The sequence below is a fragment of the Podarcis pityusensis genome (assembly GCF_964106645.2).
Source record: "Podarcis pityusensis genome assembly, chromosome: 17".
In the NCBI taxonomy this organism is placed as follows: Eukaryota; Metazoa; Chordata; class Lepidosauria; order Squamata; family Lacertidae; genus Podarcis; species Podarcis pityusensis.
Genome location: NC_138042.1, coordinates 7,402,331 through 7,417,224, shown reverse-complemented (window position 1 = coordinate 7,417,224; position 14,894 = coordinate 7,402,331). Strand labels below are relative to the sequence as shown.

The following is a 14,894-nucleotide window of genomic DNA, read 5'->3' as shown; positions in this document are numbered from 1 at the left end:
GCACTGCTTAAAATCATTCCAGAAAGCTCTCCCAGGCCTCGTCCAGACTTTCTGTTGCAGCATGCTTTCCAGGCACAGGTTTGCTCTTTAAAACTCCATGTTCAAGCGATTTTCTTTCTTTTTTTGTCCAGGCATTTTCTCTGGGGAAATCCACATTTTCCTGCTGAATTGGAGCAAATGGCAATGGAGTTTTCTGCAGATTGCCACTTGCTCCAATTCAGCAGTAAAATGTGGGTTTTCCTGGGGAAAGCGCCGGGACAAAAATAAAAAACAAACCAAAAATGCTCGGACATGGAGCTTTAAATCCCAGACCTGTGCCTAGAAACATGACACAAAAGGCAGTCTGGATGAGACCTCAGTCACCCTGCAAAAGACCAGGGGATCAGTGAAGGCAGGACCAGTCTGGGAAACGCTCCTCTGGTCCCAACGACTGGCTCATTCAGCCTGCTTTGACTATTCTAGTGGGAGGTGACTGAGTGAGAACAGCAGAAACAACAGCTTGCGTGACAATAAGCACACTCACCTCGCCCTCAACCAGATTGCGCTTGTAAAGGGCATCCTTGGCTGCATCCTGCCAAATAAACACACACAGCAGGCAGTTAAGTAGATACAGAGGCTCTTGTTGCACCAGGCAGGGGTGCTCCTTTAAGCAGGCAGGCATTGGTGCAACCAAGAGGCTTTAAAAAGGGGATCTGAGGCCTTTTGCTCCCCCACCACATCCCAACTAGATATAAAATGGAGTGGATGGGGGGACTGAGGAACCATACCCGCTTTCCTTCACTGCCAAGGCGCCGTGCTGCCTCTGTATACCACTGCTGGTACCGCTCCAATTGGGTCAGGTATTCTGTGGAGTAAAGATCAGACATGACTAAGGAACAGCTCCGGTGTCCAACTGCATCCCCTTCACCTCTGCCCCCTCCAACCCCAGAGGTTGGGACTCTGCCTCCTTCCTTGTGATGCAGTTTTGAGTAAGCCAAAGAATTAATATTCCAAGGGCTTACAGACACCGAGATGCAATCACAAACTGCTGAGATCAAGATCTGTTAATCTAACAAATTGTAAGCTTTTAAAAAATTATTCCATTGTATCCATCCCTGCCAAGATATCTGGTAGATTTGCCAAATGTTAAAATGAGGGTGGTCTTTGCACAGGCAAGACTAAATGTCCTTCTGTTAGCCGATTGGACGGGCTGACATAAAGGAATTCCTAAGAAGGATAGAATTTGCAGCTGCAACTCTGTGTCAATAGAAGACATAACTCATGTACTCTTTCAATGCCCTTTTTATAATGATCTTAGAAACAATTACATCCTCCTGTTGTTGAGATCGCAGAAGGGAAAGACATCCCTTGCAAAGACCTGTTTTTTGTTGTCTGATGTAGAGAGGGATATATCCTTAAAACATACAAATTTCCTTCCAAAGCTTTACAAATTTGTGTAATAAAACTTAAAGGGCGGGGGTATGAGAAATGATTTATCCTGTAAAGGTCGGGGAGCAGAAATGTAAACCACTATTATTAGCAGTATTCTTATTCTTGTTATTTTCATGTGTGCAACGGCTGCTTGCTAAACACAATAAATCAAAGTGAACTGAACCCCCTCAATGAGCACTTCCTGCTAAGGCAATTTAACACACCAATTCAATATGAACCGACAGAGAAAGGGGGAAAATGTTCACTTGCCCAAGCATTCGGAATGGGGCCTTCGTGGCTGGGCTTTCATCACAAAGTACCTTTCATGACTGCTGGGCCTCCGTGCTGAAGCTGGGACTTCTGCCACTGGATCATCCGTATAACGTTCTGGTGCTGTTCCACTAGGTCGTTAGGAGGTCGTTGGCCAACTTGTTTGTATCCTGCCATCTGCCAGCAAAGGAAGGAGGGTTTGTGTACATTCTCAGGGAAAGGACAGAGCACTCAACTTTGGGAGTAAGAAGTGGACCTTCTGTGATTACGTTCTGTCTGGCTGACAAGTGCATGCACAGGCTGGGAAACGGCTTTTCCAGGGCCACAGCAACAGTGAGCAGCACACCTGAACAGGTGACTAAGAGAGAGTTGGTCACCTGAGAGATCCGGCCACATAAAGGCAGAAGGAAGGCAAGACTTCACCATATGAGTTTGCCACACAACACTTCTCTTTTAAATTGGACCGGAGTCTGCAGACCTCAGGGGAGACTCCTTCTGCAGAATGAAATTAAAGGCCAGATTTCTTTTTTCTAAAATAAAAAGGTAGTTTATGAAGCCAAAGCAGGCAAAAATAGCCCAGAGAGAGCAAAATACAAGATTCTTCCAGTCGACTGCCCTTTTAGTTGTTTGTTACCCAGCCGAGACAGGAATGCCAAGCAGGGCCCACGGGTTATGAGGGTTGGGAAGAAGACATCATTTTAGGTCATTTTGAAAGGGCATCACTCACACATTCCCTAGAGATTTGTCTTGTCCAAGCTTGGGTGTTTTTGCTGTACTGTAACACTTCAGATGACTACTGCACTACTAAGGTAAGCAGATTTTAAAATCATAAGCATTATACGCTGCCCTAAGGAAGCACAGCAACTTTGAGACAGGGCTGAGATTTCTGACTGAGCTTCCTGCCCCTCCTGCAACCATTAGCTTTGTAAATTAGATATTCCTAGTGTCTTCAGCCCAAGTACAAAATGTTTCAGTCAGTTTGCAGAAGTCAAGATTCAATGTTTGCTTGCAGTTTTGCTCCCATCAAGCCCGTGCCTTGTTCTTTTGAGGGACAATGAACACAACTGTTCAAAATGTAAGACATACCAGTGTCTCACTTGTCAAACTTGTGTCTCCTGTTTCCTCCCATCCTTTCGTTGTCCATTGCACAGTCTCAAGATTTGTCTGCAAGCACCTTGAGGTGGAAGGGACGTGGGTGGCGCTGTGGGTTAAACCACAGAGCCTAGGACTTGCCAATCAGAAGGTCGGTGGTTCGAATCCCTGTGACGGGGTGAGCTCCCGTTGCTCGCTCCCAGCTCCTGCCAACCTAGCAGTTCGAAAGCACGTCAAAGTGCAAGTAGATCAATAGGTACCGCTCTGGCAGGAAGGTAAACGGTGTTTCCGTGTGCTGCTCTGGTTCGCCAGAAGCGGCTCAGTCATGCTGGCCACATGACCCGAAAAAACTGTCTGCGGACAAATGCCGGCTCCCTTGGCCAGTAAAGCGAGATGAGTGCCGCAACCCCAGAGTCGGCCACGACTGGACCTAATGGTCAGGGGTCCCTTTACCTTTACCTTTACTTTGAGGTGGGAGCCTGACTTTTGGCCAATGTTACGCTAAAGCACCATGTACATGGAGATGCTGGAATTAGTAACTACCACCCTTATAAACATTACTGACCTTTTTCTCCAGCCTCTCCTTGTCAAAAGCGAGGACATTGAAGCTGTGCAGAGTGCAGACAGGCTTGCTGCAAGGAAAGAAAGTGCAGCATGGTTAACCTCAGAAGAGGCCAGCAACAGAAACACAGCACGGAGAATGAGGCAGAGGCAAGCAGGCAACTGCCATCTTGGAGAAGCAGATATGGATTGGGTGTGTGCCTGCCAACTTCATGCCCAAGCAACAAGCACAGCTGACTCCTGCCAAGGCAGGGGGGCAAGAACCAGGCACATCAGCTGCAGCAGAGCCCCCTAGCTTGGGGACCAGAGTTTGGTGGGCAAGCAGATAGAATTGCTGCCCAGGATCCCTCAGGTTCTAGATTCAGGAGCTGCTGTGGGCTTCTTCCTGACAACTCTGAGAGAAAAGGCAGCCCAGCACGCACACAGGGACACTCCTGATCAGACCTGTTGACAGGCAGCGTGCTAATTTCTCATTTGCTAGAATGCCACAGGACAGGTTTTAAAGGACCACAAGAGCAAGATGAATGGGGTTGGGTTGGGTTTGAAGATTGACTGGCCAAAGGAGCGAGGAAAGCTCTGAAGTTTCATGCCCAGTGCTGTTTCTCATGCTGTTCTCAACCCAGGACAGACAAATCCAGTCTGGTAAACAGCTACATGGCAGATTTGAGGCAAGAGAGACACTCTTTGTCATTTGCATTCAGAACAAGAGAACCTTCCAGGCAAGCATTCTGCCTTACACCTTGGCCTCAGCACCCCCTTTTCCTTTCAGAATGCCTCCAATCACATTCAGGAATCTTCCTTGCTAGCCGGTTGGTCCCGACTTCTCTCCCATCTTAGGCCCTACCCCTGGGAACATGAAACTCTGCCCTTGCTGCAAAGCCTGCACAATGCCCTAGTGCTGCTCTGCCTGTTCCTCATGCTCTTTGTTTCTCAACCCTACAGGAAATGCCAGGCTGTTATCAGACCAAAAATCTATCCTGCTGGATTTCCTGTTTGTTTGAGTGGTGCCATCCAGATTGCACAGTTTCACAAGACAGGCACGGTCTATCCAGGCCGCCAGTTCGAATGCCAGTTTGAGACATCTTCCTCTCTCACTGCTCCTCCAGTTACAGGAGAGGCTTTTGGCTATGGCTAGCTGGGAGCAGGCCCTACCATGAGAAAAGTTAGGAAACTGTCTCAACCCATTGATTCAGGGCATCATTATCAGAGCGGGAGACAAACCAACCTGTAGTATGTGGCACAATCCACCTTCATGCCCTCCTGAGCGAGCCCCACAGAATGGGACCTGAAAGAGGCACAGCAGTCTCCCATGTTACTCAAAGGAAAGGGAGGTGTCCTTTGGACCTCCTGCCTCAGCCACCAAAATATCTTGGGTCGATTCTGGGCTCGTTATTCTCCGTGCAAAATTGTACCTGTTCTTTTGAAGCTTTAACTACTTTGCCTTCCTGCCAATTGCCACAAAACCTTTTGTGCCCATACAACCTCCCAGAGCTCTTTGCCCTCTCTAGTTGTCCTACATTTCTTTTCTTGTCCAGAGCCGGCAGGAGCAAACCATTCTCTGTGCAAGGGAGCCTTCGAGGCCTGAGAGAAGGAAGGTCCAATCAGAGCTGGCTTGGCTACAGCAGGGAGCAGATGGATGTTCTGGAAGGGAAATTAGAAGAGACTATCAACAGCCACTGGCAGAGCAAAAGGTGCTGGGCTGGACACCTGCCTCTGTGCACACCATCCAACTGTCCATCATGCTCCCTTAACAGGGAATTCAAATATCAAAAACCCTACGCGATGGTAACTGGTGTAGTTTGGTGGGCAAAGCACTGGGCAAATCTGGGAGACTTGCTTATGGGCTTCTCAAAGGCATCTATCTATCTGGCTGGCCCCTGTGGCAAAGAGGATGCTGAATTTGTTAGGGTTTTTTCTGATCCAGCAGCAAGGCTCTTCTCATGCTTTGTCTCAGCCACTGACTCATTGTGTGGCCTTGAATAAACTTCTTCACTTACTGCCTCTGTTCTCTCTACTGTACAGAAGATAGATGAGGCTTGGAGCTTCCCCTGCCCTGTGTGCCAACTTTAGAACAGGTATGGTTCTTATACACTCTCCTAAGGAACTAAGGGCCTACGCAAAGAGGCTCTTGTGGCATCAGAAGCTCCATTACAAAATCCTCACAAGAAGCTACATTGCCACTTTTGACAACTTGGGCTATTCAATTCCTGTTTATTCACAAGTCTCAGTAGCCAAGAACGATGCAGCTTATCTGTATGGTCACGGCAAGCTGTCTTCTCAGCAGAACTGCTATTTGACGGAGGCCTTTCTATCAGAAAGTCAGACCGGTATCATGCAACGTTACGCAGTCAGGAGAGCAGAATTGATCCATGAGGTGCAATCCACCAGGAAGGTCTTCTGCACAAGTTAAATGAAAATGAACTACAGTGGTACCTTGGGTTAAGAACTTAATTTGTTCCGGAGGTCCGTTCTTAAGCTGAAACTGTTCTTAGCCTGAGGTACCACTTTAGCTAATAGGGCCTCCCACTGCTGCTGCACGATTTCCGTTTCATCCTGAGGTAAGGTTCTCAACCCCAGGTACTATTTCTGGGTTAGCGGAGTCTGTATCCTGAAGCGCCTTTAGTAAAATAATACTCAGAGCAGCTTCCAAATAAAACCCATGTCAACAAGGCTTACACAGGAGAACTTCCTGGTTAACTGTGACCTCCAGGTCAGATTGCCCTGTCTTTCCCCACCCTGCTGCCCCCAAAACACTCAAAAGCACCCTGAAGCAGGCACACCTGCCCTACTGCTTTTTTGTGAGATGCCTTGGGTCTTGCATGTGCCTTCTTGAGCCGAGAGCGAAGTAAGAAAAGAATGAAAAGGAGAGTGGAAGGACAGGAGTTAAGATTTCCCCACAGATTATGCATGGAGCTAACTCTCAGGAGACCCCAGCAAAGGCACAAGAACATACATACCTACTGCCCACATCCTTCCCAGGAGCTATTGCTGGCTTGGGTTTGGGAAGAGCAACCTGGGTGAAGAAAACAAATACTGTTTTGCTCCTGTATGTCTGGCATAGCCACATTTATTTCAACAATGCAAGACTGGTCAATGTTTTCAGCCCACTTTCCAGAAGCGGGGTGGGGAGCTGACAGCAGAGACCAGGACATGATCGGGGTTATGAGCATGCCAAACAAATCTATGAAAGTAGAAAAGTCATAGCACATGGTATTGCCTACAGAGTTTGGTGCCCTAAGAATCTCAGCTTTCATTTGGGTGGGGGAGGAAGCCCTTATGAATTATGAAGACATAGCTGAAACTGTGTGGGACACATTGGGCTAGTGATTTTGGGTATAATATCCAACTTTCATCTTGGGAAAAGTTGTGGGGAGAAGAAATAAAATTTACAGCATGCTGTGCGTTGAAAGAAAATCACATGAAAATGATGTACCGTTGGTATCTAACACCAAGTAAGATTGCAAAAATGTATAAAACTAAATCAAATATGTGTTGGAAATGTAAAGAGAAAGAAGGTACTTTTTTCCATATGTGGTGGTCATGTTGTAAGGTAAAAAGCTTCTGGGAAATGATATATAATGAATTAAAGAAAATGTTTAAAAATACATTTGTTAAAAAACCAGAAGCCTTTCTTTTAGGTTTAGTAGGGGAAAAAGTAGCAAGAGAAGATAAAAGACTTTTTATGTATGCAATGACGGCAGCGAGAATGCTACTGGGAAGAAGAAGCATTACCAACAAAGGAAGAATGGCAAACAAAATTGATGGATTATGCAGAAATGGCGAAACTGATGGGGAAGATCAGAAACCAAGAAGATCAAGTATTTGTTAGAGACTGGAGTACGGTAAATTTATAGTTTACTTGAAAAACCACTGTAAGCTGTTAAAAACATTGGTAGCGTTGTAATGTCATTTGTAATGTGAAATTGACTATGATAAAATAGGGATACATAATAGTTGGAAAAATTATAATAAGCAAAAAAAAAAATTTAATTTAAGAACCCATGGAAGGGAAGTTGGAAGGTTCAGGGAACTTTGTAATTGGATATATGTGAAAGATAATATGTATAAAAATGTGAAAACTAATAAAACTTTACTATTTTTTTAAAAAAAGAAACTGTGTAGGACAATGGCTGGTGAAATCTGAGGGGTCAGAGGTTGGGATGTCAGTGCTCTGCAGAATTCCTTGCCTCACCTCACCAGCAAACTCAGAATAAAACATGCAAAATAGTTTACAAGCGCAAAATAAATTACTTAAAATATTTGCCAGATTTGTCCAGGCTGCAAATTGCCCTCCCCCCCTCGTTTAATATAATTTTTTAAGCAGACAGTATGCACAGGGCTGGACAATCATCTGCCTCTTCCCATCACAATATGCTGCTCCTGTGGGCAGGAAACCAGCATCTGAATAGCAACAATTGCTGGAGACATTTCAAGCCACGCTTAGTCATTAGCCACGCTTTTGGCCCACATCCATTTCTGAAGAAACCAAAGTTTGGACTCTGGTAACACAGCTGAAATTCATTTCTCGAAAAGAAAATGGAGCCACAGAAACGAGGTGACGGAAGGGGCACAGTAGGCTGGATACCCTCTAGGATGAGCACTAACCACAGATTCCATATGGTTCATATTCTTGCCAGCCTCAGCTGAGCAAGGGCTTGGGCACAGGGCCAGAACCTTTGCAAAGCCACACTCAGAACAACTTTTCGGGTGCCACCCAAACCAGCTTTGCTCTTGATGGAAAGCTTCTGGGACACAGAGAACAGTTTGGCTCTTACTGGTGGCATCGTGAGGGGGTCAATGACCAGCCACTTCTCCGTCGTCGTCTCCAGTTGCTGGGAGGTCAGCGGCTCTCTCAGACGCACAATGACTTCCAACTTGCCCCCTGTGGGCCGCCGACCATCCAAAAGCTAGGCAGAGAAAAGAAAAAGAGAGAGGCGCCCCAATTAGTGTGAAGCCACAACGCTCTGAACTTCTCCCCGCCAGCACCAAATGCGTCCCGCTCATCGTTCACACTTGTCAATCTGTACGGCAGAACGATGCAGCCTGTTCCTTTTGGCCCTCAGCGTGCTGAGGGAGGAACTGGCATCTCTGTCTTTTCGACTACGTGGCAGATGGCAAACCAAAGCCTGGAGAAACTGCTCTCCCAAGTTCCACAGGGAGGCTGGCTGAGCAGGCAGCGAAGGCTAGTTCAGAACTCTAATCCAGACCACTCATTTATTCACAATCATATAGAGGTGCACATGGAGTTACAGTGAGGGGAAAAAAGTATCCCCTGCTAAATTTGCCCGTTTGTTCTCTGACGAAGAAATGACCAGTTCCTAATTTTAATGGTAGGTTTACTGTAGCTGTGAGAGACAGAATAACAACAGGAAAACCCCCAGAAACCCAGAAGAGATTGATGTGGGGTTTTCCTGTTGTTATTCTGTCTCTCACAGCTACAATAAACCTACCATTAAAATTATGGACTGGTCATTTCGTCGTCAGGGGGCAAACGGGCAAATTTAGCAGGGGATCAAATACTTTCCCCCCTCACTGTAAACAACAACAACAACAACAACATTTAGAAAGATCAACATTCCTGAAGTCCTCCACTTCTGAAAACTGTAATTGGGCCTTGAAATGTTTTTGAGGTGATGGGTTTTTGGTGGATGTGTGGATACCTCCCTTAGCAGCTAATTGCATTGGTGGTGTGAATGTCTGTCAATTTCTCAGAAGGAATGTTTTTAGCAGTTATCATCTCAGGAAGATCTTCAAAATGGGACCTTATCCAAAAGCCTGCCTGCTGTCAGCTGCTTAGAGCATTCTGCAAATGCAATATTTGTGTGTGTGCTATATGGGTTTTTTTTTGTAATCCTCGTTTAAATGTTCAGTTGGCAATCCTCATGATAGCTTGTTTACTGTGTTCCAAACTTATTCTCATTAATAAACTGTTGTCACAGTCCTTTTAGCACTTTTTGTGGCCACTATATAGAACTGTGGCCTTGCACGTAATTTCACATTTAACTTCAGTACAGAAGGTGGCAAAGTGGCCACTCCTGATGCCCTGATGCAACAGGGATGCTGAAATGGGTGTGACGCTCCCCAAGACATGCTGAGCCCAAGGCCTTGAAAGGCAGTGACATTTCTTCCAGCAAGCATCACAAAGGCATGGTCTGCGGTGAAAGCAAAAGTCTGATTTCACTCTAGCCTCTCTCAGTTCTGCTAGAGCAGGGGCCAGTCCACTGTCCCTCAGACCTTGTTGTGGGGACAGACTGTATTTTTTTTGGGGGGGGGGGGAATGAACGGATTCCTATGCCCCACAAATAACCCAGAGATGAATTTTAAATAAAAGCACACATTCTACTCATGTAAAAACACCAGGCAGGCCCCACAAATAACTCAGAGATGCATTTTAAATAAAAGCACACATTCTACTCATGTAAAAACATGCTGATTCCCGGACCGTCCGAGGGCCGGATTTAGAAGGCAATTGGGCTGGATCTGGCCCCCGGGCCTTAGGTTGCCTACCCATGTGCTAGAGGGCTTGGTTTTACATGCACATCATGCCTGAGAAGAAAGGGAAGGATTTAGGCTTACCTCCAGAATCTCCCGAAGCTCACAAGCTGTCTCCAGTGCATCTAACTTCAATTGTGCAGTTCCAACTACACGGTCAGTTTTGAACAGCCCTCTGCAGAGAAAATGGAAGTATTAGACTTATGACCTCATTCAGAGAGTCACAAATTTCATTCTGCTCTTACTTGCTCCCTTTCAATAAAACTAACACTTAGCCTTTTCAAAACAACCATACCACAAGAACTGCTGCAAGGTAACAGCAGAGTCTCCCCAACATTCCTGTAGTAAAACTACTCATAGCTTGGATGCCTCCTTTCAGCTTAGTTATGGCTTTGAGTACATGTGGATCTGAGCTATAAGTTGCCCACCTGTCTTGCCTGTGTGTGTCAATGAGCTAACCTGAGTTTCTTCCTCCCATAACAAACATTTCCCAATCTCACATCCTGGGTTTTCTACTAATGTCCTGCCACCACCACATTATAGAAGTGAGACGTGGAAGATGTACCTTGTGTGGAATGAAAGCCACCTTGTCTCAATTGTTTTATCACTCTTTTGATAGCACTTTGAAGCCTGTTTCAGTTAGTGCCTCCTTGACTGCTAAATATCCTTCCATTCTCCTCCATATTTTTTGTGCTTCTGCCAATAGCCCTGAAAGAATGTGCAATCTCAGCACATTCACAGACACTAAGAACCAAACCACACATTACAAGAAACACCCTGAAATACATAACTGGGACTTGCCATTTTACTTTCTTAAGAAAAAAATCAAGGAAGGGGCAGGGGGCACGGATCATGACCACCATGTTAGGGAGGGAGGTGTATTCCTTTCCCCTGCATGCTTCCCCACCAAAAATCCCCACCTCAAGCTACTTGCTTCCAAAGGTGTTATTTGACAGGACTATTCCAGAAGGAAGCACAGCGGTTATCCCAACAATATACTATTCTTCTGTGCTTCCTGCATTGCATATTTAAAATACATATGTCAGGTTTAATTAAAAGCTCAGCGATTTCATGGAAGAGTTGAAAACGCTCATATTAAAGCTCTCAGGCCACTCAGACATGCAGCCTCCATGTTGAAGGTGGCCCACCTCCAGTCAGTTTGACCACAGCAGGAAGGTCCCTACAGGTTTCTGCCAGCAACACTCAAACCTCCATTTTGCTCACCCTTTATGGACGACTTCAAACTTGATGCCTTTTGTCTGGATGGCTCTTTTCAGCCCACGGTGCCCCCGATTAATAAACAGCTTGAACTTCTCTTGGAATTCTGCCAGAGGGAGATACCAAATGGGAAGGTTACTGGACATCAGGTGAGGGCCAAGAGCAATCATCACTGAAAGGAACAGCCTTGCATTGTTGGAGGGAATGGGGTCCCTGCAGTTTGCTTCAAGCCCAGCCCCCCCAAAAGCTTGGGAAGGCTTAAATCCAACTCCTGAGCATTTACACAGTTGTTGTGCACCATTGATATGCCACTGTTCACCCCATCACAAACACCCTAGGTAAAAAAGATAAAAGGTAAAGGACCCAAGACGGTTAAGTCCAGTCAAAGGTGACTATGGGGTGTAGTGCTCATCTCGCTTTCAGGCCGAGGGAACCGGCGTTTGTCCACAGACAGTTTTCTGGGTCATTTGACCAGCACGACTAAACCATTTCTGGCGCAATGGAACACCGTGATGGAAACCAGAGTGCACGGAAACGCTGTTTACCTTCCCGCCGCAGCGGTACCTCTCTATCTACTTGCACTAGTGTGCTTTTGAACTGTTAGGTTGGCAGGAGCTGGGACAGAGCAACGGGCTCACCCCAGATTTGAGCTACCAGCCTTCTGATTGGCAGGCGCAAGAGGCTCAGTGGTTTAGACCACAGCGCCACCTGCGTCCCTATGCAAGCACTCTATGCACTGGTAAAAGCAAATCGTGGCAGGATCAGGTTGTACAACATTGGCCACAGCGATGTTTCAGCACAACAGCAAACCCCTCCGTTTGCTTCTTGGTTCACCAGAAGCACTTACACTGAGACAGCCAAAGACTGTGCAGTTCTGATGCTGCCACTGCTCCTTGCCATCAAATACCCTACGATGTCAGTCAGCAGATTCTGTAGGAGGGAGGGAGGCGGGGAAAACCTGGCAGCTATCCTCATGCTTTTTCCAGCCTCCCCCAAATCATGCTCACTGTTGTCAAGAAGGAAGTCTGTGCCACAATATACTCCACCAGACACCTTTGCCTTCAAACCCGTTTGAGCTGCAAGCTGTCATATTCACAGAAGCAACTTGCACATAAGGACTGAGAATATTCTCCACTAGAATCCAGGAGCCAATACTTCTTGAAACAAGCAGTAGCCCAATGGAGCAAAAGGGCCAACAATTTTCCAGAGTCACCTCTGATGAAGCAGGCTTGCTACTAACAAGTCTTGCGGTATCTCTGGCTGCTGAGCCATCAAAAGCCCTGTTCTTCAACTGGTAGCCTGTAGCAGAGTTTCAGACTGCCAAGCTTCTGTGGCGACAAGAGAAGTCTATCCTCACCTGTTCTCCTCCCTGTAATTGTGTTTTCTTTGCTGCCCCCAGTAAAAGCCTGGCAAGGACATTTACTTCCAATACTGCACAGCTAGCTCAGTGCTTGGGACAAGGGAGGCCTCAGAAAGCAGCCGGTGATGAGGGTCTGGCATACCCAGACACATAACTAAGGGACCAGCCCAGTATACCAGTGCTTCGTAGCTCTGTCCAATATCTGACCTGCAGCACCTCCCTCTATTCCAGGTGTGGGGCTGTCCCTGTGACTAAGGGCTAGACCACATGCAGCGCTGTATAGGTCACTTGGAAGCCAACCCATTAAAAAAATATAATAGTATGCAAGTGTAGGGCAGCTTTAACTTTTCCCTCCCCAGCCACGATCCTGATATTCACCCCCTATCCCCCATTTGCCTTTCTGAAGCTAATGGCGGAGGGGATTTTATTAGGCTAGGGCTGTCATACATGTGGCGTTTTGTCCTGGATCTTAAGTCAAGTCAATTGTAAAAGTGTGGGGTTTGGTTTTTTTTGTTAGAAAAGAAGAAAAAAAGAAAAAGGAAAAGAAGAAAAGCTCAACAATTTTTGGGGGTCTTCCTAAAAAAAAGGATTGCAGTAGGGGAGAGAATGGTTGAACCTCCCCACCCTTGCATGCTGCAGTTCCCCCCCAAAACACACACAGCCTCTAATATATTGGTACCTGGGTTGTCGAACGGCTTGGCTCCCAAACAAATCGGCTCCTGGACGCCACAAACAAGTAAGTGTTCCAGTTTGCAAATGTTTTTGGGAAGCCGAATGTCTGACGCGGCTTCCGATTGAGTGCAGGAAGCTCCTGCAGCCAATCGGAAGCCACACCTTGGTTTTCGAACAGATTAAGTTTGACAACCAAGGTACTACTGTATTAATTTTACTTACAAGAAAAACAATACTGATGGCCTTCCTGGTGATGTGCACATGCTTTGGCCCTGAAGCTGTCAGGTGATTCTCCCCCCCCCCCCCGCATCTGTCTAGCATGGCCTAAAGCTCACAAACATAAATTTACCGGGAGAGTTGGAATTCTTGATCACATTGGTCTTGTCTTTCTGCGCTTCCTCCTGCAAATACAGAAATGTGAAAAGAAGCAGTAAGAACCAGGCGCCTGCCAGAGAACTGCTTCGGAGCATTTCAAAGCAGACCCCACCACCGTCCTCAAAGCAGCTTCACGCGTCAGGCTTTTTCTACACCTGCATTACATGCAGCTGGCTATTGAAAAGGCAGTTTTAAATTGTTATTGTTATTTTTCTTTTTATTAAAATACCACCCCATATCCATAGATCTCAGGGCGGTTCACAACATAAATATACAAATCCAGGGGGGAATGATCACTGGCTGCTTCCCACAGGATAATGAAAAGTTAACCTATGAAGCAGCCCAAACTCACCACATTGGGATAGGGGAATTCAAAGCGGACAAAGGCATCCAGGTCATTCGGAGACATGCCTGAAGAAGGGAAAAACAAGAGTCAGGAAACCTTTTAGGTAAAAATCTCAAAGCTAAAGGACAACGAGGAGGGGCTGCTCTTAGAAGGCTCCACATGGAAATCGGCTCAGCCTGGTTCCTCCACAGAAGTGTGGCCTTCGCATGACTGCCTCGGCCTGCAGTGCCCTGGAAGTCAGCATGTGGGGCAACAGGCCGAGAAGTGGGCAATTCAGAGTAAAGAACACTCCTTAGAAACCACCTCTGGAACGAGTGTTTGCCTATATTACAAAATGAAAGGGGAGTGGGGAGTGAGCGAGAAAGAACAGGCTACAACAGAATTAAATTCACTCTCAAAACCAGCCTTTTAGTCTTTCTCCCCTGACAGGTGGGAAGGTGGGGATTTCACAGAATGGGTCAAGAGAAAAGAGAGATGAAAGGAGGGAGGAAGTGCCCTCCCCAATGCACACACACCTGTTTTGGGGTTTGGAAGGACAGTGGTACCTTGGTTCTCAAACAACTTGGAACCCAAACACTGGAAGCAAGTGTTCTGGTTTGTGAACTTTTTTCAGAAGTCGAACATGCTCCGTTTTGAGTGCCACACTTCCATTTTGAGTGTTACGCTTCCGATTTGAGAGACACACTTCCGTTTTGAGTGTTACGCCGAGGTTTTTGCTATTTATTTTGTGTTTTTGTGGCTCTTTTTATGTGTGTGTGACTGTGTGGAACCCAGTTCAGCTCCTGACTGATTGATTTTGTGACTGCAGTACATTGTTTATTGCTTTCATTTTATGGATTAATGTTCCTGTTAAACTGCTGTTTTAAGGGTTGTTTTTAAAAGTCTGGAACGGCTAATCCGTTTTTCATTACTTTCTATGGGAAAGTGCACCTTGGTTTTGGAACAGACTTCCGGAGCAGATTAAGTTTGAGAACCAAGGTACCACTGTACTCAAGAAGCACACAAGATCCCTTCCCTGGCACCCTGGCTGAACACACGACTTAGGAAGGTGGTTGCAGAAGTGGTGGGGGCTGTGTGGTCTACACAGCCAGCTTCCCA

General features: G+C 46.3%; 1 protein-coding gene across 3 annotated transcripts in view; it reads right to left on the bottom strand.

Moving 5' to 3' along the window:
• The window catches only part of CC2D1A (coiled-coil and C2 domain containing 1A), a 62,196-nt gene that overhangs the window by 3,071 nt on the left and 44,231 nt on the right, over positions 1–14,894 (bottom strand). For all 3 annotated transcript variants that reach the window (XR_013981004.1, XM_080988068.1, XM_080988069.1), the window contains exons 20-29: positions 13,803–13,861; positions 13,425–13,476; positions 11,050–11,149; positions 9,910–10,000; positions 8,109–8,240; positions 6,291–6,346; positions 3,338–3,404; positions 1,731–1,857; positions 768–844; positions 524–571 (exon numbers count right to left, since the gene is read on the bottom strand). Coding sequence is in view for 2 of the 3 variants with exons in the window: in XM_080988068.1 (XP_080844194.1) it covers positions 524–571; positions 768–844; positions 1,731–1,857; positions 3,338–3,404; positions 6,291–6,346; positions 8,109–8,240; positions 9,910–10,000; positions 11,050–11,149; positions 13,425–13,476; positions 13,803–13,861 (809 nt within the window). In the remaining variant the exon portion in view is untranslated. The remainder of the gene's footprint in view (positions 1–523; positions 572–767; positions 845–1,730; positions 1,858–3,337; positions 3,405–6,290; positions 6,347–8,108; positions 8,241–9,909; positions 10,001–11,049; positions 11,150–13,424; positions 13,477–13,802; positions 13,862–14,894) is intronic.